The sequence below is a fragment of the Hippopotamus amphibius genome, chromosome 5 (genome assembly GCF_030028045.1).
Source record: "Hippopotamus amphibius kiboko isolate mHipAmp2 chromosome 5, mHipAmp2.hap2, whole genome shotgun sequence".
In the NCBI taxonomy this organism is placed as follows: Eukaryota; Metazoa; Chordata; class Mammalia; order Artiodactyla; family Hippopotamidae; genus Hippopotamus; species Hippopotamus amphibius.
The window spans coordinates 116,810,083-116,837,103 of NC_080190.1; the positions used below are offsets into that span (position 1 = coordinate 116,810,083).

The window sequence follows — 27,021 nt, forward strand, 5'->3', positions numbered from 1 at the left end:
ACAAGCCAAACAGTATCGAAAATGCTTACACAGTGAGCCCTTCCCCTACCTGAGGTAACCAAAATTGAAATCCCTTGGGTATTCATTCACCCATTTCCCTATTTTTGCATAGACATATCTGGACACATAAGGGCTTATCTTTTATTACCATACCAAACATAGACAGTTAACTCATATTCATAAACACTGGGGTAAATAATATCTCTTAGTATTTCTACCAAATTTTAAGCAACCAGACTCACTTTGAGGGAAATAATTTAAGCAGCTAGCCTCCCACTGAGACAAACAGAAAAAAATCTAAAACCTACTATATGTTTTAGAGATCAATTTTATTTATTCTACCTCTAAAATATATCCTCAGATTCATTGAATGTTCTCTGTCTCCTCCGTCTTCACCAGAATCCAAGCCATGACCATCACTCACCTGGACCACACCTCTCTACACCTCCCTTCTTGCCCCCTGCAGTCCATTCCTACAGAGGAGCCAGCACAATCTTTTAAAAACCTAAATTAGGGACTTCCCTGGTCGTCCAGTGGTAAAAGCATCTGTCCTGCAATGCAGGGGATGCGGGTTCAATCCCTGGTCAGGAAACTAAGATCCCACACACCACGGGGCAACTAAGCCTGTGTGCCACAACTACTGAGCCCACGCACCTCAACTAAAGAGCCCGTGAGCCACAACCACAGAGCTCACTCACTCTGGAGCCTGTGCACACTACAACTAGAGAAGAGAAAATCCGTGCACCACAACTAGAAAGAAGCCCACTCACTACAGCGAAGAGCCCGTGCACCACAATAAAAGATCCCACGTGTCAAAATGAAGACCCAATGCAGCCAAAAATAAATAAATACACAAACATTTAAAAACTAAACTTTAAAAAATAAAAACCTAACTTAGATGAAGTCATCCTTCTACTTAAAAGCTTCCAACTGCAGAATTCTCATCAATGTAAGAAGAAAATCCAAACTGCTTCCATAGTCCCGAAAGGTACAAAGACCTTCCACAGCACCTCATACTGGTCCCTGCCAAAGCCTCCGCCCTTAGGACTGGTCTCTCCCCCTGATACCCTGGCCTTCTTTTTGCTTTGGGGTCTCTGTACCAGCTGCTCTGTCAACCTGGATGCTTCCTCCTCCCATTGAAAGGAAGAGTTCTACTTGTCATTCGGATACAAGCTTTCCCAAGTGGCTTTCTCTAGCCACCCAGCCTAGAGTTCCTACCCTGGCACTTCCCACCATAGCTCTCCTCATAACTCTCTTCAATATTTGATTTTCCCTCTTTGTCGAGATTTATTTACTTCTTTGCTGTCTCCTCCACTAAAATAGAAGCACCGTGAGAGGAAAGACCTTCTCTCCTTTGCTGCCATATTCCTGGTACCAAGAACAGCTTCACACACAAAAGGTGCTCAATTAATCGTCAAGTGAATGAAACAGCCTATGTTCCATGTACTTTCTGATTGAGGACTCTGTTCTCTCTGTTAAGAGAACAGGGAAAGAAGAACTATAGTGTAACTTAAAAATCTGACTTCAGAATTAGGTGGCCTGAATTTAAATCCCAACTCCATATTTGCCAGTAAGTATTGGGTTGGCCAAAAAGTTCGTTTGGGTTTTGTAAGATGTTACAGAAACACCCAAACAAAATTTTTGGCCAACCCAATAATGTAATTTTTTAGGTCTCAGTTACTATATTTGGAAAATATGGAATAATGACCTAAGCTTACAAAGATCAAACGAGGTAAAGGCTATAAAAACATTTGAAAAACTCTAAAATGTTATATAAATATTATTATTTCAAGAAACTGGTACATAAATAAGTAATGAAAAATATCAAGAATTGAATTAAATTTGACATTAAAATAATAATCTAGATAATAATTACTTGTAAAATACATACTTAGAGCTTTTACCTTTTTATAACTGGATATTCTCTGACATATGCGCTCAATTTTTTCACTGCAAACGGCACTGAATTTACTCTGAAGGTCAGTAGGAATCACTTCATTCAAAGAGTTAAGGCTGGTGCAGTTTTGTACAAAATGATCATCACTTTTAGCCAGGGCTTCAAGAACCTGTATACACACACACACACACAAAATAGAACAAGAAAATAAAACCTTCAAAATCAGCCAAATAAAATTTTCACAATTCCACAGCACAGGGTGACTTTTCCCCAGTGTGCTTCTTTTAAGCTGCCTGGGATTTCTATGTTCAATAAACCTTGGCAGTGAAGTGATGGACTTGTGTGTCTGGCATCTCCTGTTTTCCCTTCTGCCGGTTATAAAAGGCTGCCTGAGGGAGGTGAGAGGACTTCAAAGGCTCCCTGCTGGATAAATCAGCACACTCTGATGTGGGAACATACTGCCCATATTTTAGTCAGAGTTACTCAGAACATTTTTTCCCCTCAGTTTGGTAGTAGAACAACATAAACTAAGGAAAACCATATCCTTCCTTGATACTGAGAGCCTGGTACAGAGAGGCATTTAACAAATGTTTGCCAAAGGAATGGATAAATGAAACTTTCTCTTGCTAAAGTAAAAAGCAATGTTGCTTTCAGTGTCTGAACCCCATCTGATAAAAGCACCAGATAAAAGCACCCATATGATGTATTCAATTAGTAAATACTTTTGCTTATTTTAATCAATTATAAGGCAACATGTGGGGGTGTGGGGTGGGGCTGTGTACACCATGAATCACTGAGAATTTCCCATGAACTGAGAATTCATTATGTTTAGTATTTATATGCAGCATTTATGATTGTTCAAAGATCACAAGGACTGATTACACCCTTACCTGACATTTTAAAAATATTACGCAAGAGAGACAATGTATAGATGCTGTGTTTATTTGAGCTCTCACCACCTCCATTTCCCTGCCTTGCAGAATATAGAGTGTGAGTTTTTTGTTTAATCACTAGTCTAGAAATTAGAGCTCACTTTACCATTAGCAATGCGATCTTGTTTAAATTTCTTAATTTCTTTGACTTTCTTTTCTTCATGTGTAAAATAGAAATACGAGCAATACTGTGTTGTACAGTTGCCATACATAAAATAATCCATGTGACTTTGCCAATTTGAAATAGCTAGAAAATGAGATAAAATAACTACAATAACCTGGTCCCAAACTCTTCCATGGAGCCTCTTAATAGTATAATGTAGTTAGGAAGTAGTTGCATTTTGAAAACACAGATTCTCTATCAATAGGTACATACAGTGGTACAATGTCATCAGAATGATGGGATTTTTCAATCAAACTGCACACTTTAAATGTATGCAGTTTATTGTATGTCAATTATATCTCAATAAAAATTCTTAAAAAAAGAGAATGATGGGATTTTTTTTATAAAGTTGACTTTCACAATACAAAAGAAAAACAAAATAATTATTTTTGTAATAGTGCATTTGGATTTTATATTATTTTTCTTCCACTAACATAAAAAAATACATGTCATTAATGCTGGATCTGTCTCAACTACACACACTCGAAACAAGAACTGAAATGAAGAAATAAAGGTGGCGAAGCTATGTGACATATTTCTTACTTGTCATACCTGAGTCCTCCCAGGGTGATACAAGACCAGATGGAATACTAAAGCTCCAACCTGCCCAGGGTCCAAAAGGAGTCCGATCGATTTACCTTGTGGACGGATCATGAAAAGTAAACACGGGGTCACCTCTTACTTAGCATATGTTTTCTCCATCTGGACGGAGACCCCCTTCCTCCCTCCCTGTCTTGCTTTACACTAAGAACTAACGACAAGATCTTTCGCAACTAAGAATTAGATAAATACCTGAAGATCTAGTCATCAACTGATTTCTAAGCTTCGAGATATTTTATGAAATAAACATGAGACTTGCAGAATTTGAATGCGTTTTACGACTTCAAATAATCCTTCAGAGGATTATGTACATTTAAGAAAGCACCACCTGTCATGAAAACCATCTGAAACATATGATACTGAATTAACAGACATAGCAAGCTCACTAAGTGCAGAGAATCTTTGCCAAATCAACTCATGCTTGCCTGGGCAAGCATCCCATCTAACATAACACTGCGCTCCAAAAGAGATCAATTGAAAAAAAAAAAAAAAGACTGTATACAAGCTGAGTAATGGGGGGGAAAAGAAAAAGAAAAAGAACCTGAATGAGTGAACAGCTGAAACATATACAGCCGTTTTCATTTTTTAAAGTGGGGGTACGGGTGGGTTTCAGTTGCCTTACTGAGAACAAAACCCCTTCCTTTGCTGGGATCGCTCGTACCTTGGCAGTGAGGCTGAAGAAACCTTTGGGCTCGATCATCTTCTCCACCACGTTGCACTTGATCCCGGCGGTGCTGTCGTACTCGTACACGACACCATACTCCAGGTGGACGTTATCCACCGTCAGACTCACGTGCTCCTTCTTCCCGTCGATGATCGCCATGGTGTTGAACTTGTCGATTACCTCTGGAATAAAGACAATTTTAATTCAGCAAATTCAGGAAGGGTTTGTTAGTCTCTTCAAATAATTTGAGTCTGAATAATTTTTAAGGAGTTCTTTAAAAGGTGACTAAATCTGATGTGCTAAATGAAGCATTTTCTTAACATTTTTAAAAATAAGAACATTTAGAAACTACATGATTCATCCAAATCTTACCACTCTAACATGACTAGTTTTATCTTTGCACACCTGTTTTGATCTATGGACTATATGTATGTCTATTTATACCTATATCAACACTAAACATACAATTATTTCATTAAAAGCATGAATAACAAAGTCAGGGTTCCTAAAACTGCCTTAAACATTGGATGAATAGTTTCTCAAAGTAGGAAAAATACAGAAAATTGTATTGAAGAAGCAGAAAAGAGATGGAATAATTATTCTTTCAGCAGAGAGTGCCTGAATTTTCCCAAACAGCATCTTCTAAAGCTAACTCATTGAGAAAACGTGACATTGTTCAATGTAACAAAATTTCCATCTGGAATGTATCCCTATAGGATTTTGCCCAACAATTAGTCAGGTAGGGGTAAGAACATCTAAAGTCTCAAGCAAGAAACTGCTGAGAAATCTAACAGTAAATATTAAATAAGCAAAAACAGAATGCAGGCTTACTTCAAACAATGAAGCCCTAGAAGAGCAGAAACAGTAAAAATAAAATAGGCAGAAGCAGAAAATGCTTTTCTTTAAAATAAGTACCAAAATAGCTAGAAATCAATTTCCAAAGCATACCATCAATCCATTTCGCCTTTCACTGTGGCAACAATGCTGATGAGCACAAACTAACTCTAGGGGCCTCCCTGGGGGTGCAGTGGTGAAGAACCCACCTACCAATGCAGGGGACACAGGTTCGAGCCCTGGTCCAGGAAGATGCCACATGCCGTGAAGCTACTAAGCCTGTGCACCACAACTACTGAGCCTGCACCCTAGAGCCCGCGAGCCACAACTACTGAAGTCCCCGTGCCTAGAGACTGTGCTCTGTAACAAGGGGAGCCATCAAAACGAGAAGCCTGCACAGCACAATGAAGAGTAGAACTAGAGAAAGCCTGTGTGCAGCAACGAAGACCCAGCCCAGCCAATAAATAAATAAATAAATAAATTTATTTAAAAAAAAAAACTAACTATAAATGAGCAATAAAACCCCCAAGATAAGGTCCTGAGATTTGTCCTGGTTTAAATAAATTAGAGCTGATTTATCATTACAGCTCTGCTGCTCCAATGAGGTTGAAATATTTCAGATATTGTCCATGATCCAAGCAGCTCCTACCAAGTGGCCTTCCAGGTGTGGAGGGAAAACAGCTTTTCCCAAGTACCTTTATATGATCAGTGAGCATAGGGAATTCTCCAGCTGTGCGAGTTTGGAAGCACCTAGTAATACGATAAAAATATCCAGAGATATCCACCAATAACACAAGCAGAAAGATACCAAGCAAATGTAAGAGAGGATTCAAGGACTTTTGTGGAAAAGTTTTGAAATAATAGTTCAAGGTGTCTGTCAAAAGTAAACATAAATGTAATTGCCTCAGCCCCTTCACCCTTAGCTGATGAACAGAGTGACCTGCTGGTTGGCTTCCCTGAGAAAATAGAAACGATGGGAGCCCTCATCGAAAGATCTCTCTCCCCCTCATAGTCACATTATTAGTTTGCCTCCTTCATTACTGTCAGTGTAAGAATACAGTAAAAGTTACTTGAATCAAGAAAGTATTTTCCAAACAAGGACCTACTGTATATTCAATATCCTGGAATAACCTATAATGGAAAAAAATCTGAGAAAGAATACATATATACGTATAACAATCACTTTTCTGTACACCTGAGACTTACACAACACTGTAAATCAACTATATATTTTTTTAAATTTTTATTTATTTTTATTTATTGGCTGTGTTGGGTCTTCATTGCTGCACGCAGGCTTTCTCTAGTTGCAGCGAGCAGGGAGGTGTTACTCTTTATTGTGGTGCGAGGGCTTCTCATTGCAGTGGCTTCTCTTGTTGCGGAGCACAGGCTCTAGGCATGCAGGCTTCAGCAGTTGCGGAGCATGGGCTCAGTAGTTGTGGTGCACGGGCTTAGTTGCTCCAAGGCAAGTGGGATCTTCCCGGACCAGGGTTCGAACCTGTGTTCCCTGCATTGGCAGACGGATTCTTAACCACTGTGCTACCAGGGAAGCCTCTTTATTTTTTTAAAAAAGTATTTTCAAAGGAACTATGGACCTTCTAAACCAGGGCTTCTCAAATTGTCCTGTACATACAGATAAGATCTGGTTAAAATGGAGATTCTCATTCAGCAGATCTGGGGTGGGGGCTGAGATTCTGCATCTCTGTCTTACTCAGGTGACGCTGATGCTGCTGGTTTGTGAACCACAATGGAGTGGGAAGGTACACACAACACTTAAACTCAACACAAGGAAACACGTCGTAACTTGGGTTCGAATCCTCATTCCACCACTTACTCGTTTGGGCACATCCATTAAGCTACATGGGCCTCAATTTCTTCTCCCATAAAATGAGGATGATGAGAATTGCACCTTTAATAGGTTTTTGTTTTTGATGACTTGATGAGATAATGCATATAAAACATTTAATAAAGTGCCTAAGAAAGCATCATAGCTATGCTGTGTTAGCCGCCTGCTATTATGACGTGCGGATTTGACGTGACATCTATTTGAGATGATGACTACGAAGTGGCTTGAACGTATAAGGTTTTCAGTAGCTGGGACTCGGCAGTGGCACACTGACAAAGAATGCTGTAAGGCAATGAGGAACAAAAGGAGGAACCCACCTTCTACTTTACAGTCAAACGCATCCCCTGCTTCCTCTCCTGGGGGTTTGGAGTTAGACTTCTGAAGGTCTTCCTGAGCACTCTCAATGCTGTTATAAACCCATTGAATGGAATCTTGCTGGAAATGAGGGAGAGAAAGAAACCTCAGAGGTATCAGTGCTTCCTAAAATGCATATTCAATTCATAAACCTGCTTCAGAAGGAGAGTTGACAATCTTATTCATTCTTCTAGTTTAAATATAATAAAGTTTGAAAGAGAAGGAAAATCAATGTGAGAAACTTATAGGAAGTCGATGGCAATTAATATTTTTCAACAAACTGACTTTTTTAAGCTTGAGATTTTTCTTCCAAAGATAGGTTTTTAAATAAGATGTATTTCCCAAATGTCTTACTTAAATGACTCAAGTATATCTCAAAATGAATTATAAATTACACTTTTAAATAAATAAATGTTAGATGGACACTTTTCTGAAGAAGCAATAGTCTATAATTGTACAAACGATTTAAATGCTCTCCTAACAGTCACATATGTTTTATCACATTTAACAATTTTTGTGAATCAAACTAATAAGAAAATTGGAAGAACACCTTTCATCTCATGGGGTTCCCAACTGATATAACTATCTTTTAATCCTTCCACGTCATAAATCATCCTATAGTTTCATTGAAGTAGCCGTTCCTGTTTATTTAGATAAATGAGAGAGATGAAATGGCTACCAAGTCAATGCTTTCAGGGTTGTATTACTTTAATGTTTGTACTTTTCCTAGGGAAGATGATAAACTGAGTTGCACGGCTGAAGTGAGATATAATTTGCATTATCCATTTTTCTCTTGTATTAACTTCACAATTGTGCTTAATTATTATATTGCTATCCATCATTAAAATGCTCGTTAACATTTAGTCATTCAAATACACCTTGGTGACCTGCTGTGGCCTTCAAGGAACAACATCCCCCAGAATCCACACCTTTGTGTAGCTCCTTTGCACACTGATCCTGGGCTTGGTCATGTGATCTGACTTTCCAAAGGGATAGCAGTAGCGAACATGATGTAGAGAGCTGATCACGTTTAATATTCCCTCTTGAAACCCAGACACCATGTAGAAATGAGAATTCTGCTAAGGACTGGAAAGGAAGGGGTTTGGAGGTGGAGGGGCTCTGGAGTGAGAGGCCATCAGGAGGGAAACCCCAGCACCTGTCCATTCCCAGCAGAACGAAGCCACATCAGGATGAAGCCCTCTCAGGAACCAACACCCAGTCAACCCAGAGAACCAAGAGAAATACGTAATCACTGTTGTTCTAAGTCACTACGTTTGGGGATAGTCTGTTTTGCGGCAATGGAACCTGATAGAGCATGTTATTTACTTAAGTGAATTTTTCTGTTCATTTGTTGCTTTTCTTAATTATTTCACTGATCAACACCTCTCCAACAAGGAAGACGGAGGAAATGAAAAGAAATGAAACTCAAATCAATTTGGCTACTTTTTAAAATTCTGACAGAAGGGGAAAAATTTGATCACTTAAGTAATATCTTTTTAAAATTTCATTCACTAATACAGTTCAATATATATTTATTATACTACTGTCAACCCAAATAACCTACGCATCTACGTGTGAATTCCAATTTGCTATGCTCCTTTGACCTTATTAGTAAGCAAAACTGATCTGCTATTTGCTTGTAGGCTCAGTATTTCGCAGGATGTCAGTCCTGGCCTGGGAGAAAATAGCCACTCATCTTTCTGTTTCGGACACAGAGTCATATTCTCAAATCTGGAAAAGAGTACTTCACCGTACATGACAGAAAAAATAGAAAGCCTGTCCTTTAAAATTCCTTTTGCACGCACTTAATTTGAGAGAATTTTTTCTTATAATCCAACACTACCTTGTATCTCATGAGATAATAAGCTTTGCTTATCAATTAGGATTCTAATTTTATTTTTGTATAGCACTTAAAATTTGGATCGGAGGACAGTGCTTAAAATTTTCAGTAATGGTAAGCACACTTTGGTATTTTCTTTTAAGAGCTAAATCCAGCTACCTAAATAAAATATATCCAACAATCAATCACGGACCCTATAAAACCCACAATTTTTTCTTTTTCACATAGCTTTTATAATAAACAGTGTAAGCATTTATAATTCACATAGACAGAAAGAGGTATACACCGACCACTATAGATGCTAAAGCAATCACAAGAGTCAAGAAAACAGTTCAGACCTTTGGATTTCAACTCGATAAACAGTTAGCTATTTGAGACCTCATCACAATAAGATGAAAATAGCCCAGAGCACTTTTTAAACTGGTGATAAAACTGCAGCAGCAAAATGTGGCCATTTAAGAAGAATCGATTATAACTAATTACGCAGATAAAACAAGCATCATGAGCTTGACAGTGCTGCGCTTAAACATGAACCTGGCAATGGAAACCACACACAGCCCTGGCACTACCCCATGCTGTCTCCAGGGCCTTCTGTGCACGTTTGTGATCAGAGCTACGCCAGCCAGGGCAGTTTACCTTCGTTGGTCTCCTGTACCTCCTGCAGGCTGTGACATGGGCAATAACACTGGCGTGTGTCTCTTTGCTGACGTTGATTCCATTTACTTTGATGATACACTGTCCAGGGTGAAGACCAGCAGCTGCGGCCACAGTTCCTTTAAATACAAATGAGAAAATCGCCAAAAACTAATTTTAGGGATATGATTCATTCTTATCCCATGTACTATAAGGAAAGCAATTTTAATATGTAATAAAGATCTAACTAGTATGTTCTTGATGAATTTGGCTCTGATAGCAATGCCCTCTCAAAAATCTGTTTTTTAACTGCCCATTCAAACTGTGTGGAACAGAATATCTTTCCATTCCCCGAAGAATTAGTCTGAAGAGATATTGTAAAGAGACCTTTATAATGCTAATCAGTTATTTTCCCTTTCAAATGTCTAATCGATCTAATTTTCTAAATATGCATATATAATAGCACAATGAGAAAGCCAGAAACTTAGGCCTTTTTACCTTTGGTCTAAAAAAATCTCTAAATATTTAAATAGTATTCACTTACATTTTTTAAAGTGCTAACAATTAAAAGAAATTCTTATTTTTTTTAATAAATTTATTTATTTATTGCCTGTGTTGGGTGTTCATTGCTGCGTGCAGGCTTTCTCTAGTTGCAGCGAGCATGGGCTACTCTTTATTGCAGTACATGGGCTTCTCACTGCAGTGGCTTTTCTTGTTGAGGAGCACGGCCTCTGCGTGCTTGGGCTTCAGTAGTGGTACACACGGGCTCAGTAGTTGTGGCACAAGGGCTTAGTTGCTCCGTGGCATATGGGATCTTCCCAGACCAGGACTTGAACCTGTGTTCCCTGCATTGGCAGGTGGATTCTCAACCAGTGAGCCACCAGGGAAGTCCATAAAAGAAATTCTTAAGAAAAATAAATCAAGGGACTTCCCTGGTGGTCTAGTGATTGGGAGGCCACCTTCCAGTGCAGGGAACACGGGTTCGATCCCTGGTCGGAGAACTAAGATCCCAGATGCCATGGGGCAACTGAGCATGTCAGTTACTGGGCCCGCTCACCACAACTAGATGCCATGGGGCAACTGAGCATGTCAGTTACTGAACCCACTCACCACAACTAGTGAAAAAAGCTTGCGTGCCACAACAAAAGATCCCGCATGTCACAACTAAGACCCGACGCAGTTAAATAAATACATACATAAATAAATCAATAAATAATTTTAAAAATCAAGTCAATTAGCAACTAGGATTTGCTAAGAAAAATAAGAGTTCAGGATATGTACAAAGAGTGAGGACCCAGAGAATTTGTGGAGAATAAAATTAATCAGGAAACATCAACTGTCCATCATTTATTTGCACAGATATAGTGGCATATCCTTACCACTGAGTTAAGATTTTCAGAACTTTCCAACCATTAGTATTTGATATTCTGAGCAAATCAACATTTATAAAGCACCATTGCTAAATACAATGTATATAATTAATGTCAATGATTATAAAACTTATTATAAGCATGTTAGAAGAGCCTTCCTTTGTAAGTAATTTCTCCCATGAAGGAATCATTAAACATCTTAAAGAACATAATTTATATTCAAGAAGATAGTATACATTTTTTTCTCACTAAAATTCACTCCCAGAAATATTAGGTGGTTTTTCTGGATTGAGCTGAGTCTTGAGGGAGAGAGGGGCAATCTCAGCAGAAAGAACAGCCTGAAAAGAGGCACTGAATCAAGAAATAACCTGGACGTTTGAGACCATACGAGCAGTCAGCATGAGCTTAGAATGGAAGTGGGTGAGACAGACTGGAGAGCAAAGCAAAGGCAGGTTGTAAAGTCCATGTGTGCTTTGTGTGAAGTCCTGAATGTGAACCTTACTATATACGCAAGAGGAAAAACATTTAAGAATTTTAAGCAGAGAAATGACATGATTCACCCCCCAACCTCAAACAGAGGATGGATCATTGGAGTTTAAGTCAAAAATCAAAATCACAGCAAGCATCTACTGCACATGCCCAGGCTGGAACTACGGTAGTGTTAGTTATAAATGGGAGAACGAGATCAGGATTTGATGTTTGATGATGGAATTAATGGAGAGGCTAGCACACGCAGGATCACTGCTGTGCCTTTGGACTCAGTGGCTGAGTAGACGGAGTTATTTAAATAAAGAGAGGATACAGAATGTAAAGCAACTTCTAAGAACAGATGAAAAGTTCAACTGGGGATAATACAGGGTCTTAAGGTACCAAAGGAGACTTTGGGTGGAGATGTTTAATAAACAATTAGATCTAGGCTATAGAACTTAAGAGATCTGGGCGGAAGAAAGAGATTTAGAAATCCCCAGCAAAGAGGATCAATAAGATTGTTTATGGAGAGGAAGACGGCAGAGAAGAGAAGAGATGCCAATGGTTTAGGGGTCAACAGATGAAGAGTTGGCAGAGGAGGGGTAGGAGAAAAACCTGAAAAGCACCATCTCAGAAATCAAGATAATGAATGTTTTAGGCCAACGAGGGTAGTCAGTTTAAACAAATGCAACAGAAAATTCAACTAAGACAAGGACTTTCAATGTCTATTGTATTTTCCAGTTAAGTCCATGATTACTCTTGAAAGACATGGGCTACTCTTGGAGACGTGGGTAGGAGGTGGGAGATGTCTATAGCACTGGGCTAAAATTCAAATAGGAAGTGAGGAAGGGCCAGCCAAAATATAGGCCAGCATTTCAGGAAGTTTGGCCGCAACAAAAATTAAAGTTATGAGAACATTTTTCTAGGGCTGAGGGTCTCAATCTTTGACATGCGTAAAAATCACCTGGGGATCTTGTTTAAATGCAGATTCTTATTCAGTAAGTCTGGTGCCTGAGATTCTGCATTTCTAACCACCTCCCAAGTGATGTCAATGCTGTGGGTCTATGGACCACACTTTGAGTAGCAAGGATCTAGAGGGGAAAACAAGGAAGAGGGAAGGTTTTGTGTTTGCTGGCCAGTTTAAGACAGTTTTGTTTCTTTGTTTATTTTAATGAGAAACAATTAAGTATGTTTATAGCCTGTACTATAGTAATCCAGTGAAGAGAGAAGTTGAAAATTCTGGAAGAGGAATATCTGACAGTGTAATACCCCAGAGGAGGTATCTAAAGAGGTGGGCTCCAGAATATTTGTAGCGATATTAACCTTGAACTCCAGAGAGGAAGATGGAAGACCGTGTCCTCTAGAGTAGAAGAAAAATTGGTGATGATGAAACAGCCAACAACGTGTGCAAAAAAAGGGTGTGGGGCTTTGGAGGGCTTCATACCTGAGAGCCTGAATATGTCTGTGAGGTGAAAAAGGAAGTCATCTTGGGAGATAGGAGGAAATAAGGAAAACAGAGAGCTGATCAGACACATAAAAAGACTGTTGAGTAGTAATAGGAACTCAATAGAAGACAAGACAGTGAATTGGGATGACACTAATCCCGTATCCATGATAGCTTTTTCCTAGCTGCTCAGGAGCAAGAACAAAGAATGTAGTTAGGTTTATCCAGGCTGAAATGAGGTAGCCTGGATGCACCTGTGGGATAAGCACAAGAAGACCTTGGATGCACCTAAGAGACAAGGATGAGAGGACCCTGACGATGCTGACAAGAGTGAGGGAAGGGACCACGGGGATAAAGCTGGCTAAGGAAGGAAGTGGCGCTTTGAGGGATGTAATCGACCTGGAGAAAAGAAGGATCCAAAAATCGGAGGTCCCAATGAAATTTTGTTTACCATTTTGTATTGAAGCATAGTTAATTTACAAACCACCCAAATTTTAAAACAACCTGAGAATATCAAAGTGATAACAGACTGACAAAAGAGACTGTAGTCAGAAATTGGTATATTGGAATTGTAGATTCCACAGGTGAAAGTTCAGGTTTTGATATGCTCTAGTGTGTGACCATGGGAAAGAGCTGAAGAAGAAAAATGGGAAAGAAGTTTTTTTTCCTTCTGGCAAGATTACAGTGCAACAGGAAACCACACACTAATATCTTATTTAATATACACTCAAAAGGAAAAGCACATGAGTATTTCTTTCCTTATTCTTCAAAAGCAAAAGGCAGAGTAACCAGAATTGGCCCTACCCTGTGACTAAGTTCCCAAAATAGAACCCTGCCCTTGAAAAGATACTGTAATAGGGAAAGAGGAACAGCCCGATTCACTCAGGTTTTCAGTTATTCCATAGTATTAATAACGTGACTGGCTCCTTTTTGGTCTAGTGAAAATGAAGGCGATATTTGATCTATCAAATATCCCATCTCAGTATGCAATGAATCCCATTTCAGTTTTATAATTTTAATGAGTTACTAGAAACATCTTAAATGTCTATTAATCAATGTGTTTTAAAATCCTGAGTGAAGAGACAAGTTTTGAAATGAGATTAATTTTTATCATACATGCACTAATGAAAGCAATGTTGTAATCTAATAGAGGTCTAGCTAATACGTTCTTGATAAATTTGATTCTGATAGCAATGTCCTCTCAAAATTTTCCAGTCTAATGTTGGAGTGATCATGTTAAGATGCCTTGCAGGGACTTCCCTGGTGGTTAAGAATCTGCCTGCTACTGCAGGGGACGTGGGTTTAAGCCCTGGTCAGGGAAGATCCTGCATGCCACAAAGCAACTAAGCCCATGCACCACAACTACGCGCACCTAGAGTCCAAGCTCCGCAACAAAAGAAGCCAACCCAATGAGAAGCCCGTGCATCACCATGAAGAGCAGCCCCCACACATCACAACCACAGAAAGCCCTCGCGCAGCAATGAAGACCCAACGCAGCCAAAAATAAATAAATAGATACATAAATTTATTTTAAAAAATATGCTTTGCAGTTCACATATCTTAGTAATGAAAAGCATGTACGTCTCTTGTTGAGGTAAACACATGGCTTCCTGTGCTACAGCAGCATAAGATCCTTCTTGCTATAGCAGCAATTTATTTACTATGGTTAGCAATGTGGGATATAATAGTTATTCCCTTAAATCACATTACTGTCAGTATAAAATTTAAAAACACAAGAGATATCAAAGGCTGATTTGCCTATCAAACAAAAAGAGAATAAAATATACACATAAGTTTGGGGTCATATAAATTATTTAATTTAAAATGCATTTTATGGTTTACAAAATGCATGTTTATGAGAACACTTAAAATAATCACATAGCAACAGACATTATATAAAGCACACAGATCATTCTTAAACCCAAACACATCTTTGAATTGCTGACAAAAATATAATAATTTGCTGTCAGAGAAAAATGGAAAACCTTAAAGTCATTATATCCTTTGATTAAACTAAAGCATGTAGAAAAGTGAGACTGGGAAGCATCATTCCCTTATGAGTTTTTAACAATGATAAATATGTCTTACAATCTGAAGAATTTTTTTGAAAATATTGCTTTAGGAATATACTACCATTGAGCTAATGCGGTAAAAATGAGTGAGAAAATTCATAGCAATATGATTATGCATGTTTTAAACATATTCTTGTTCAGCAAGGAGCATCCAAACCTGCTCGCGAGCTGGTAACCACCCAGGATGGATTTCTCACCTCTTCCCACCGCGTGCACCACCGATGGGCCATATCCTCGGATCTGGAAGCCAAGTCCCTCCGCTGAATCTGGGATTTTCACTGTCCTAAAGTCAATCGAAAATAAGGTAAGATGACTTTAAAATGCCACAACTGGTTGAGACAGTAGTTATCCACACTTTTATTCAGTCCTTCAACAAATACGTATCAAGGGTCTACCATGTGAAAGACACTGGGCCGGACAAGCACGGTGGGTGTCCTCACAGGGGGCCCAGAGCAGGCACGTCACCCCAAGTTTCTCCACTGAACACAGCCACTGCGTAGAATATCCTGAACAAGAAACAGGCTCTGGGGTCAGATAAAGCTCACTTTGAACCTTGATTTAGTCCCCTAATAGTTAGATAACTTGGATGAGCTCCATAACAGAGCCAAAGTTTCCACGGAGAGATGACACTGTTGAAATTACCTTGCAGGGTGTCACTGGAGATGAAAGGAGAAAGCTTTGGTAAACTGCCTCGTGCTGTGAACTATGTAAATACTTAGTAAAATGGAAGCTTCTCTCTTTAGTTTACTCTGACAAAGAAGGCATTAGTGTGCTGTGAAATCTCATCGTTAAAACCAACATAAAAGAAACACAGGGTTCATCCATTTCTACCTGTTGGGAACTTCATCAAAGAGCAACAGCAAAGAGCTGGTTACAAAGAACAAATCTGTCAAACACAATATCAACATAATTTAAGAATATGATTAACTTTAGTGATTATTCAGTGGAATTTTAAAAGGATAACACATCAAAAGGTAAACCTGAATAAGAAAAGCCATATTTTGAATGAATCTACACAGAAAAGAAGATGAAGGGAAGCAGACCTTGCATCAGCCATAGCTGCAAACCAGGGAGGGATGTCCCACTGGCAGGAATAAACGAGCTACTTCACAGAAGGAAGGCAGAAATCAGACAGCGACAATGAAAAGCAGAGAACACGAGATAAGACGGAACATCATAACAATAAAAATGAGTTTAAATAAATTGCCGGAGGGAGCAAAGACAAATGAATACAACCCAATAAATTTTGATGGATGGCACTTCCTGCCCAAGAAACAAAAGTGTTTTCTAAAAGAGGATGAATTAATTATGAAATAAAAGTTGGCAGCATTTCAAGGACACAGACAGAGTCTGAAGTTAGGTACAACAGCACTTATTTGCAGTTTATGAAAGAGCTGTGGAAGCAGTTCGAGCAACACTGCATCCAGAAAACTCTGAGAAAGCCATACACCGCACTTAGGTCTGAAGGCAGAGGTTGGCCCTGCAGCTTAAAATATAACCCCTCAGGCATTCAGGCCTTCCATGACAGAAATGCAAACTGTCTGTTCTAGGCAAGCCTGAAAATGTTATTATAAATTAGGTTACACACTATGAAGTGATCTGCATATTGGTAGCACAGAGGTCACGGAACTAATTTATCCTTTATCCTTAATTAAACACTTCAATGTATAAGGCTGTATCTGCTGCCTTTGAACAGCACCTTGTTACTAATGTCTGTCAAAGGTACATTGGAAGATGCAAGATAACAGACTAAGGAAAAGGAAAGGGAATAAATACATCTTCTGAGCATGAAGCAAAAAACAGAGGTAGCTCGTGCTTCTCTATGTTATGAATGAGAGTTCACTTTTGCTGAAATACCTTAGAACTTTCAGGCCACAGTGAATTACTGTTGCTTTTGGACTGTGAAAAATCCATAGTGGACTCTCAAAACTCTTTCTGAGTAAGGTTTTCTATCCTTTCTAGATTGCTATGCAAAGTTGACCTTACTGTAATCTTCAAGAAGATTATCATATTTTTTTCTTAACAAAATTTGTACAGAACAGAGTGAGATGCATTTTGTTCATAATACTGGGACTCTCTTCATAAAACGACCTTTGGAAAATGTTTCCTTGCTGGGACCACTATACTATTAAAAGAAGAATTTAACTTATGCAAGAGGAATGCTCATTTCCTGTAGAAAAATAAGCACTCTAAATTATCTGCTACAAAGCCTTTTGAAAAATTCCTTGATGTTTTCAAAAATAAAAAACAGCGAGGTTCAAAAAAAAAATTCTGTTGTATTCTCCTCTCATATTTTTGCATTCTTCGCCCAAAACAGGATACTACATAAATTATAAGTCGCTATTGTAAGGAAACATGAGAATGATTTATAGGAACCATATGTTAGAATAAGGACATAAAGGACAGGTTATAATATTTCAGACAAATTAAAAATAAAAAGGAAAAAAATTGAGTACTCCATTCTCAAAACAGTTTTGAAACACAATGTAAAATGTGTTCCTGATGTACTAAACAAGCAATGAAAAAAAAAATGAAATGAGAGAACAGATAAGCATCATGGATAACATCACTGGAGGACATATTCTGTGCTGAACACATGACTAGGTTCTTTACAAACCTAGATTTATTTAACGTTCTTAGCACTTCTGTGACATACGCACTCTTACCATCCTCATTTTTTATGGATGAGTTTGTTGAAGCAACACAATTAGCAAGCAAGTGGTGAAAGAGAGGCTTGAACCTGGACCAGAAATACCGGGATCCAGATACTGTGCAGCGAACACAGAGGGAAGAGTCAGAAGACCCAGGTTCCAATCCTCTCATCTAGCAACTAATTCCAGGACTGAGGATTTGTCCCTTTCTATTCAGTACTGAAGATGATGACTTCAAAGTCCTCTAACATAGAAATGTCTATGATCAGTGAAAAGCACTTACAGGGTTAAATCAGGGGGCAAGGGGCCATGAGAAGGCCTTTAGTTTACTAATGATCGCTTTGGAATACTACTGCCTTATTCCTTTCCAGTCTGTCTTTTTCCTTTTAAGTGCCCTCAGATTGTCCAGAGGTAGGCAACTAGGTAAGCCTCATCCTAGATAGGGTTGGATAAAAGGGGAGTAATAGATCATAATCAGGTTTAGAGAGAAGACATTGTGTGGTTATTTGCTGCCCTCTATCTCAAAGTCTTCCTAAATTACTTTAATGAGTCACACTCCCTCCTTCAGACCCCTTGGTAAGCTGTGGGTAGAAGCTAAAGCCACTACCAAGATGACACAGCAGAATCTAGTCCATTACGCTGCACTTAAACTCATGATAAATGACGGACCCAGCTATTGCTGAAAATACATATTAAAGTAGGGAAGAATACTATACTATATATACTTAAAATATCTTCGTAAGTAAAGTAAACCTTTTTGTTTTTGAAGCGGAAATCGATTTATCTTAAAATTAATGACGTTGTTTATTATATTGAAAAATAATATAATTCAATTTTAAATAGTAATATTTATATAATCATAGCACATTAAGACATTATGCTAAGCACTTTATATGCATTCTCTCAGTTCATTAATTGGTTAAACAAATCATGGAAATCTGATACAGGAACACTCGATCATCAATGATTTGCAGACAGAAAGTCAATGTTTTCCAGGTATATCCATAATATCCTATTAATTTTTTTTAAAAAAAAAACCCAGATCATTAATCATGTTCCCATTTTATAAATATGTGATTGTGTGTATGTGTGTCAATACTTAGAAAAATCAACTAACACTGAATCAAAAAATAACAATGGTCATTTATGGATAATATGATTATAAGAAAAATGTCTTCCTTTAGAAAAATCTGTACTCTCTAAATTTCCTATAATAAACCTAAGTTTTCTTTCTAATCATAGGTAGATAGATAGATAGATAGACATATTTTGTAAAAAGAATGGACATATTATTAAGTAAGCAAAAGCATGGAAGTGTCTGTCACCCACGTTTAATTCCATGTCCTATGAGCATTTCATCATAAATGGTATCTAATCAACCCATAGCCCCTGAAATTCTTAGAGCTGAACATGGTGGAGTAAAGTTTCCATTACCAAGTGTTCTACTAGTTTTCTTCACTGATTATCAAGCTCAACCCAACCCAGACCAGAAAAAATTGGGGCAACAAAAGGAAAATATTATTTCTGCTGAAACTACCTGATTCAAGTAGCAAGCAACTGGCCATCATAAGCAACCTAGTTTTTCCCATCATCAAAAGACCTGTATCACTGATACTGGTGAGATTTAACTGTGCTGAGCAGTGAGATGCTTAATTCCAGATATTTACTTTGTTAATTTTTCTATTTTATTCACCTATGTCTAATTTTTTTTAAAGCCCCACATAAATTATACAACTTACTCCCTTGGCTTTGTGCTCACGAGAACTCTTAGAGGTTTTCTGCTATTTAAGCATGATTTCAGGAAGCAATCCACTTCATTGAAAGGTCTCATAAAAACTAGGTCACCATTAATAGCAAAAATCTTTTTCCCAACTTCCATGCCAGCCATCTAGGAGAGAAATGGCAAAGGAAAAAATAAAATTTAAATTTATTTTAATAAGAAACCTATTTTTTCACAGAATTAGAATCTGAAAAGGTCTAGAACTTAGAGATATGGCATTTTAACACATCTGCAATGTTTTCAGACAATGTCACAATACAGAACTGTGGAAGAGATAATACGGTTATTCTCTTTGATCTAGTTTTTAATTTGATCACCCATCTCTACCAAAATGCTCCTCCCTCCCTCCAGGCCTTAACACTGTACTCTTCCTGTGACCCTTTTTCTGTTATATGTTATAGTTCTTCCTATTCCATCCTTTTAATTACAGTCAAACCCCAGGTTAATTTTTTTGCCTATGTTTTCCGTCTATATCCAATTAAACTCAGAGAGTTTCAACCTCTATATAGACATTACTGAAAACTAAATATGCATTGCTAGCCTGACATAGCATAGCTGCCTCCAGGGCAGGAGAGAGGAACAGCCTGGAATCCAAGGGAGAGTTCCAACCTGCAGAGATCACAAGATGCTGGAAAGATGACACGGAAGACACTCTCTCTCCATGCCAACCAGGCTGATCTTCCTAAACAACTTACTGTATATAAACTGTATGCTATTTTGGTAACCAGCTAAATGATGAAAATCTGGAAGAGGGCATTTTATTGGTGGCAGAGTCAGATGAAGCTGGGCCTCAGGAACATCCTCTGAAAATGACTGGGGAAAACATTTCCTCATCACAGAAAATTAATAAAAATAGTCATTTGTTGGCCAAGCCCACTAACAGGGTATGAACTGACAAGAGTTACTTTCTCTGAAATTATATACTATACATAAAGCTTTGTCTTGCATGAGGTTGGTAAAAGACAGAGGCCTTGGGCATCAGCCAGATAGGATGAGTGATAGTTTGCTACTAACTTTAAATAGGTTCAAAGTTAAAAGCCATGCTTCGTTCATTCTCACATTCTTTATTAAAATTTTACATATTGAGAGACATTTGCTTGAGGATTAAGCATTTTATAAGCCAGACAGAGGTAGGAATACATTAAACTTGATATACTTGGGATATATAACATTAGAAGGTATGTTCTTGAGGGCAGAGAATTTTATCTATTTTGTTCACTGCTATATTCCCAGAGCCTAGAACTCTGCCAATCACATAACAGGTACTAAATAAATATTTCTGGATGAATGAATGATCAGGAGATTCCTTTGTTTAAAAGTCCATGTGAGGCGAGAGTACATTAATTGGAATTAACCCAATGAGAAAATAAATCGAAGCATGTGCTTTACTGATAGAAATTGTACTTAGACAGTCAAAAGTGACAGGAAAATAGAAGACACAGCCCTTGATTTAAAGGAAGAATCATGCGACATACACAATACAGTCCCACCTTATGTGGTCTCCACAGGGTTGCAGGCTAGAATCGGACATGAAAAAAGCCACTTGGACTCCTAAGAGGTCAACAAGTTCATAGCTGTAGTTCTCTACAATACCTCCCCCAACTATCCTTAATTACCCAGATATCCTCTTGTCACAAATCCCAACAGTATTTAAAAGAACTTCAGAATAAGATTATTCAGAAACATTATTTTCCATAAAGATACCTAAAGGCTGATTTCAGTTTGTTCAAAACTTTTATATTTGTTTATGTCATGAACAACAAATTTAAATAAAAATGCTAATTTACATTACCTCAGCATTAGACCCCTTTTCTACCAACTTTATTATTGGAACTTTATTTCTGTCTTCTAACCCAAAACCATAGCTGCCTTCATTGGATTTAATCTGAAATGCAAAATATTAACATTATTAATAAAACAACTATGAAAAAGGTTACAAATCAAACAACAAAATCTGTTGCACCACCATCACACGTTTATGTAATCTCCGCTTAATGTCTAATCAAGAAGCGAACTTATATAGCACAGCAATAAACTTACCAATAATGACTTGGCTATAACATTTTCCACAACTTTTAAATCATGTTTCATCAGTCGATGTTTCATATTAGATCCTTCCATTTCCTCATCCGCAAAAAAACGGAAAAGCAGGGGTTCGTCTTTGAATTCACTTTTTTCAAGGACTATGGAAACAGAGATTCGAACTGTTTCAATTACCCCCAAATCAACCTCATTTTCCACACTGACAGACCTTCAATAAATTAAGACCATGTCGCATTACCTAGAACAAGTTACATTCACAAATACCCCAATGATACTTTATTTCTTTCTATAATTTCAAGCCCATATCTCCTTTCAATTACTACTACCTAAAGGATTTTGAATTTTTAAGATAAGTAACATGTTTTTCATTAACTTTTTTTTACTTAACCAAGTCTGCCACCTTCCAGATTAAAATCCAACTTTAAGTAAAAGATTATATTGAATCAAAAAATGTATGCAATTCAAAACACAGAACCCTACAGTGTTTTGAATTTGTAGGAAACATTTTTAAGTAAAAACATAAAAGCATTTCTGTTTTTAATATTATGTGTTTCCCTGCACAATTATGGGAAAATTCAAATGGGTTCAGTGTTGCCCTTACGTGTGTAAGCAGTTCCCACTGTGGTCACTTTTGTTCCAATCCTTCAAACCAGAAATGTGTCTTCTGGGTGAAATGTGATTTTAGTTTCCACTAATTCCTAGTTCTTTTCTGTGTAAAAACGTTATTCTCAAATAATCTCATTTCTGCAAAGGTCAGTTTTTTCCTCTTTATCTGAACGTTAATATTTTCCCCCAAAGTCCTTAAGCTTCCTGGTAGGCTCTAACAATTTAAGGTATATGTTTTGTTAGCCTTTTTAAAAATAAGGCTAAATACTGATAGAAAGAATTTTTACTCAGTGAGATCCTAACAGCTGTCAAAGTGTCTTAAAAGAGAAATCTTCTCTATTTCTACTTATCTGTCCTTACACTCTGAAGCTTACTTGTTGTGACAGTTGAGTCACTGAGTCAGGGACCTAAGGGGAGGACAGCTGTCCCATGGCACAGTAGAATATTAGGCTTTATCATGAGACAGACCAGAGTTCAATTCCAGGTCTGGGACTGATTCTGGATGCAATGCTAGGAAAGTTACTTAAACTCTTTGAACTTCAGTTTCCTCACCTATAAAATGCAAGCAATGAAACCTTCTTCATAATGTCAGACAAAACTAAAATGGGGTAATACACGTAAATAACTTGGCATATAGCAGGCAACCAAAAATCGCAGCTCATTTCATTATTTTCACAGAGTTCCAAATCATAACTGTTGAGCAGTTGTATGTATGGATTGACCTGTGAATGGAAGACTGATGGGCAATGTGAGTTATCAAAGGAAACTACCAACCACAAATTAAAAGTAACACAAGTTGTAGCTGACAACAGAGATGAGAATATAATTGAGATAGAGTTAGGTCTTGCCTAGATGACCTAAGCGGTTTCCCAAAACTCACATGGTGTTTGTGCTACTGCTGTTTTCCTCCACCAAATAGTCTAAAGGCAGGGAGAGAGAACATCAGTAAGGTCAGGCATGAGCCAAACTGGCTGTGCTTTACTGACAGAGACTTTCACAGGGAAAACCTTTACTGCAACTCAATATTTTAAAATAAATATTTAGATAAAACTGCTTCTTGCTGATGCTTCAAAGAGAAAAATAATCAAAACCTTTGCAGGTTTTCAGCTTGATATGATAGTTTTAATTGCCTATAACGATGTCATTCCTTCCATTCCATTGATGGCTCTTCAAAGACCAATATTTCCCTATCACAACTCATACAGCAGTCCAGAGATACTGGAATGTAATGGAATTCCCAAAGGAATATACGATACCCAAGGATGCTCTCAAAATCACTGTCACTTTTGCTATACTTCTTACTTCAGAAAAAGGTAACAACTTTCTAAATGTAATTGACAAATAGATACAAGAGCTATCAAATATATACATAAGCAAATATTAACAATGAAAAGAGATTGTTTGGGTTTATGGAATCTCTATAAGATGGTACGAAAAGAGAGGGAAAACTAAGTCTCATTACTTTTATAAATTTAAGGGAAATGAAGTCATCAAACAAGAAAGAAATTCAATCTTTAATTAGTAGCCAAAAAGAAACAGATTTTTTTCCCAGAGATTTATAATTCTGTTCTATGAGATAATTTTGAAAGCATTTTTCTAAAAATAACAGTAATATTCAACCATATATGCTCTCATGTAATCACTTTAATATATAGTGGCATTCAAAAAAAAAAAAAAACACAGGCCTAACCTAAAATAATTTCAAAGAGATATATGAGCTATGTGTGTGTATATATATATATATATATATATATATATATATATGTACTTAGAAACTTCTAGCTCAAGCTCTTGCTTTTTAAGAATCAGTCTAGAAAAACAGAAAAGAAGTGACCACAACTGGCAGATAATAGTTGTTAGACACAGCGAAGGCACCAAAGTGACACTGAATGCAGACCTGGTGATCCCACAGGGACATGTGGCAAGACCCAGATGACTTCCCTAGAACACTGAGACACTCCCAGTGTCCTAACAAAACAAAACAATGAAATGCATCTGTAAGATCCCACAATAAAAATCCCTACCATGGTGCATAAATCCATTGTCACAGAGTCCAACGCCAAATATCATTGCCTCTTCTCTGGTGCGGCAATCCCCCTGTTAACCACAAAAGCCCTGTACAAGTTAATAGGCAACCGAAGATTTCGTGCATCTTAACTACATTTGACATTTCAGCACTGTACTGACAAAGCCACTCATACATTAGGACAGACGTTGCTTTCATAAGCCCACGATCCATCTAAGTGTTACAAAACATGCACTTGATTATGAAAATATCTTCTTCTGACATTGAATTTAAAAAAAGATTTAAAACTTCTTGAGAAAAATCATGTCTTATTTAAAGGAAAATATAGAGGTAACTAAAATTTACTGCTACCATAAATGATCCCTTTCTCTTATTTCTTTGAACTTACACACCAGTTATGCATCAAGGAAATAGCCTACATATTGAAAACTCACTAAATAAAGCTTGCTAAGTAAAAATCATTATGCATGATCTCAGCTATCACCTCCCTTCCACCAAATGGCCTTGCTCTTTAAGTACCCCCAAAGAAACCTACTAATCTAGAGTGATTCGTAAGACCCTACGAGTGTGTTATTGAGTGGGGTCAGCAAACGCAAGCTTTTCTGTCATTTTCTTGCCAAAAAAAAAAAAAACCAGCTCATATAACTGAGCCCCAAAAGAAAGCCCAACGCAAACTTTTGTTACGAGTTTTATCTAGAAAACATCTATTCTATTCATTTAAATATGAATTTATATACAATCTGCCCTCCATCACCACGGTTTCAGCATTTGACGATGCAACCAACCACAGACCAAAATTATTCAGGGAAAAAAAAGTCCAGAAAGTTCCAAAAAGCGAAGCTTGAATTTGCAGGACCAGCAACTATTTACACAGCACTTATATTACATCAGGTATTATAAGTAATCTTGAGATTATTTAAAGTATACAGAAGGTTATATGCAAATATCACTCCATTTTGTACAAGGGAACTGAGCATCTGTGGATTTTGGTATCTACAGGGGTCCTGGAATCAATCCCTCCTGGATACCAAGATGGCCGACTGCATATGAATATATATGTGTATATGTATGTACGTGTGTCTATATAACCTTACAGTCGGTATGTTTTACAGTGCTTGCTTACATATTATCTCATTTTTCCTAGTCCTATGTTTTAGCTTTTAGGTACAGTACTCTACTAAATCCATCCTCTCTTCTCTCTGGCTACTATTTCATTTCTATGTGAACACCCTAATCCAGTGTTTCTTCATTTCACTTCTAAATTGCCATAATTTTTTCCTGTACTTTCTCTAACATACTGCCATTATAGAATTAAACTTTCTTACATAGGAATATCATGTTCCAAAACTTTAAACCGACTCTTTTTTTTTTAATAATCATAAAATATCAAAATTTTCTGTTGGGCTTTGCAGGCCTCCCATATCCTGACTTCATTCTACCCCTCCAACCACATCTTCCAAATGTGAGGTCACCTTCACTCTCGTCAAGTTGAGCCCCTGACTGTTACCCTCCAAACATTTAAATTCTACCTATCTGACGCTCAAGGACCAAAAGACAAGTACCACTTCATGCTGTGACAACTCCACCCCTCACTATCCTGTTAACTAACAAGACATTTATAATCTGTATCTCTGGACAATGCATCTGTGCCCTTTTCAAAATTTAGCTGTTAAGTAATTTTTATGAATTCACTCAAAAGATTTTTTTTTTTTGCCACAAAGTATGCCAAGTGCTAGAGATGATAGAGTAAAACACTCAAACACAAAACACTTCCCTGCCCTCAAGTAATTCAAATCTGGTGAAGAACTTAGTCACTTAAAATACGATATATAATAAGTACCGTCATCCAATTCAGGCAATATTCCTAATCAGGCATTATACTAGGTGCTGGTACAATGGTTAAATAGGTCCCTGTCCTAAGAAACATGGGGACAGTTTCAATATAATGTGGTATTTGCTAAGACAGATACATCCAGGGACCTGGGACCACAGAAGAAGAAGCTGAGTCCAGTCCAGAAGACCCAGCAAAGTTTACTGAGGGAGATGATGCTGGAGCAGAATCTTAGAGGATTCGTAAAAATGAGCCCGGTTGACAAACAGCCCCTTGAAGGCAGGAACCATATCTGCCTTCTGTTTTGTTGATTTTTTTTTTTTAATTTTAATCACCAAAGTATCTGCTTAAATGTTAAATTTACTGTAAGAGCTTGTTTAATAATCACTGACATTAGGTTGACTATTCAATTGATATACCGGCCAGGCTAACATATTGTTAAACATAATGGTGTAATAGTATGCTTAAGGTGTTTTGGTATCCATATGCCTTTTAAAAACCATACTTGTACCACACAGAACCGGTGAGTATTAAAAGAAAAAAATAAATAAAGCACAACAAAAACTGCTTTGGGTGTGAAGAAGAAAGGCATTATTTAATCATAAAATATGATTGACCCACAAACAAATCACAAGTTATGTGAATCCAATGATGTTTTAGAAGCACATGAATGTACTTGTCACATAAGGAGTTAAGATTATGGAATAAGTTATTTCATTAAAAACCGTTATTCTAGAAGCAGCACAACAACGAGTGAAAAATTCAGCAGAAATATTAGTCCTTATGCTTTCCAAGACAATATCACACAATATATTGCAGAACAAGACAAAAACTGTCAAATCTAGGCTACACCCCAAACAAGACATAGACTATCACATTGGAGTCAGTTCTCTATTTTGTCCTCTTAAGCTCTCCAAGTCAACTCGGTGTCCCAGTCAATACTAGAAATTAAGTTTTATTATCCCTTGAG

The 27,021-nt window shown here is 37.5% G+C and overlaps 1 protein-coding gene across 1 annotated transcript in view; it reads right to left on the bottom strand.

Annotated features, from left to right (window-relative positions):
* The window catches only part of PREX2 (phosphatidylinositol-3,4,5-trisphosphate dependent Rac exchange factor 2), a 281,055-nt gene that overhangs the window by 120,400 nt on the left and 133,634 nt on the right, over positions 1-27,021 (bottom strand). Inside the window, exons 15-23 of the mRNA XM_057736322.1 lie at positions 24,219-24,291; positions 21,586-21,728; positions 21,338-21,430; positions 19,505-19,653; positions 15,312-15,397; positions 9,764-9,900; positions 7,251-7,368; positions 4,254-4,438; positions 1,905-2,066 (exon numbers count right to left, since the gene is read on the bottom strand). Coding sequence (XP_057592305.1) covers positions 1,905-2,066; positions 4,254-4,438; positions 7,251-7,368; positions 9,764-9,900; positions 15,312-15,397; positions 19,505-19,653; positions 21,338-21,430; positions 21,586-21,728; positions 24,219-24,291 — 1,146 coding nt within the window. The remainder of the gene's footprint in view (positions 1-1,904; positions 2,067-4,253; positions 4,439-7,250; positions 7,369-9,763; positions 9,901-15,311; positions 15,398-19,504; positions 19,654-21,337; positions 21,431-21,585; positions 21,729-24,218; positions 24,292-27,021) is intronic.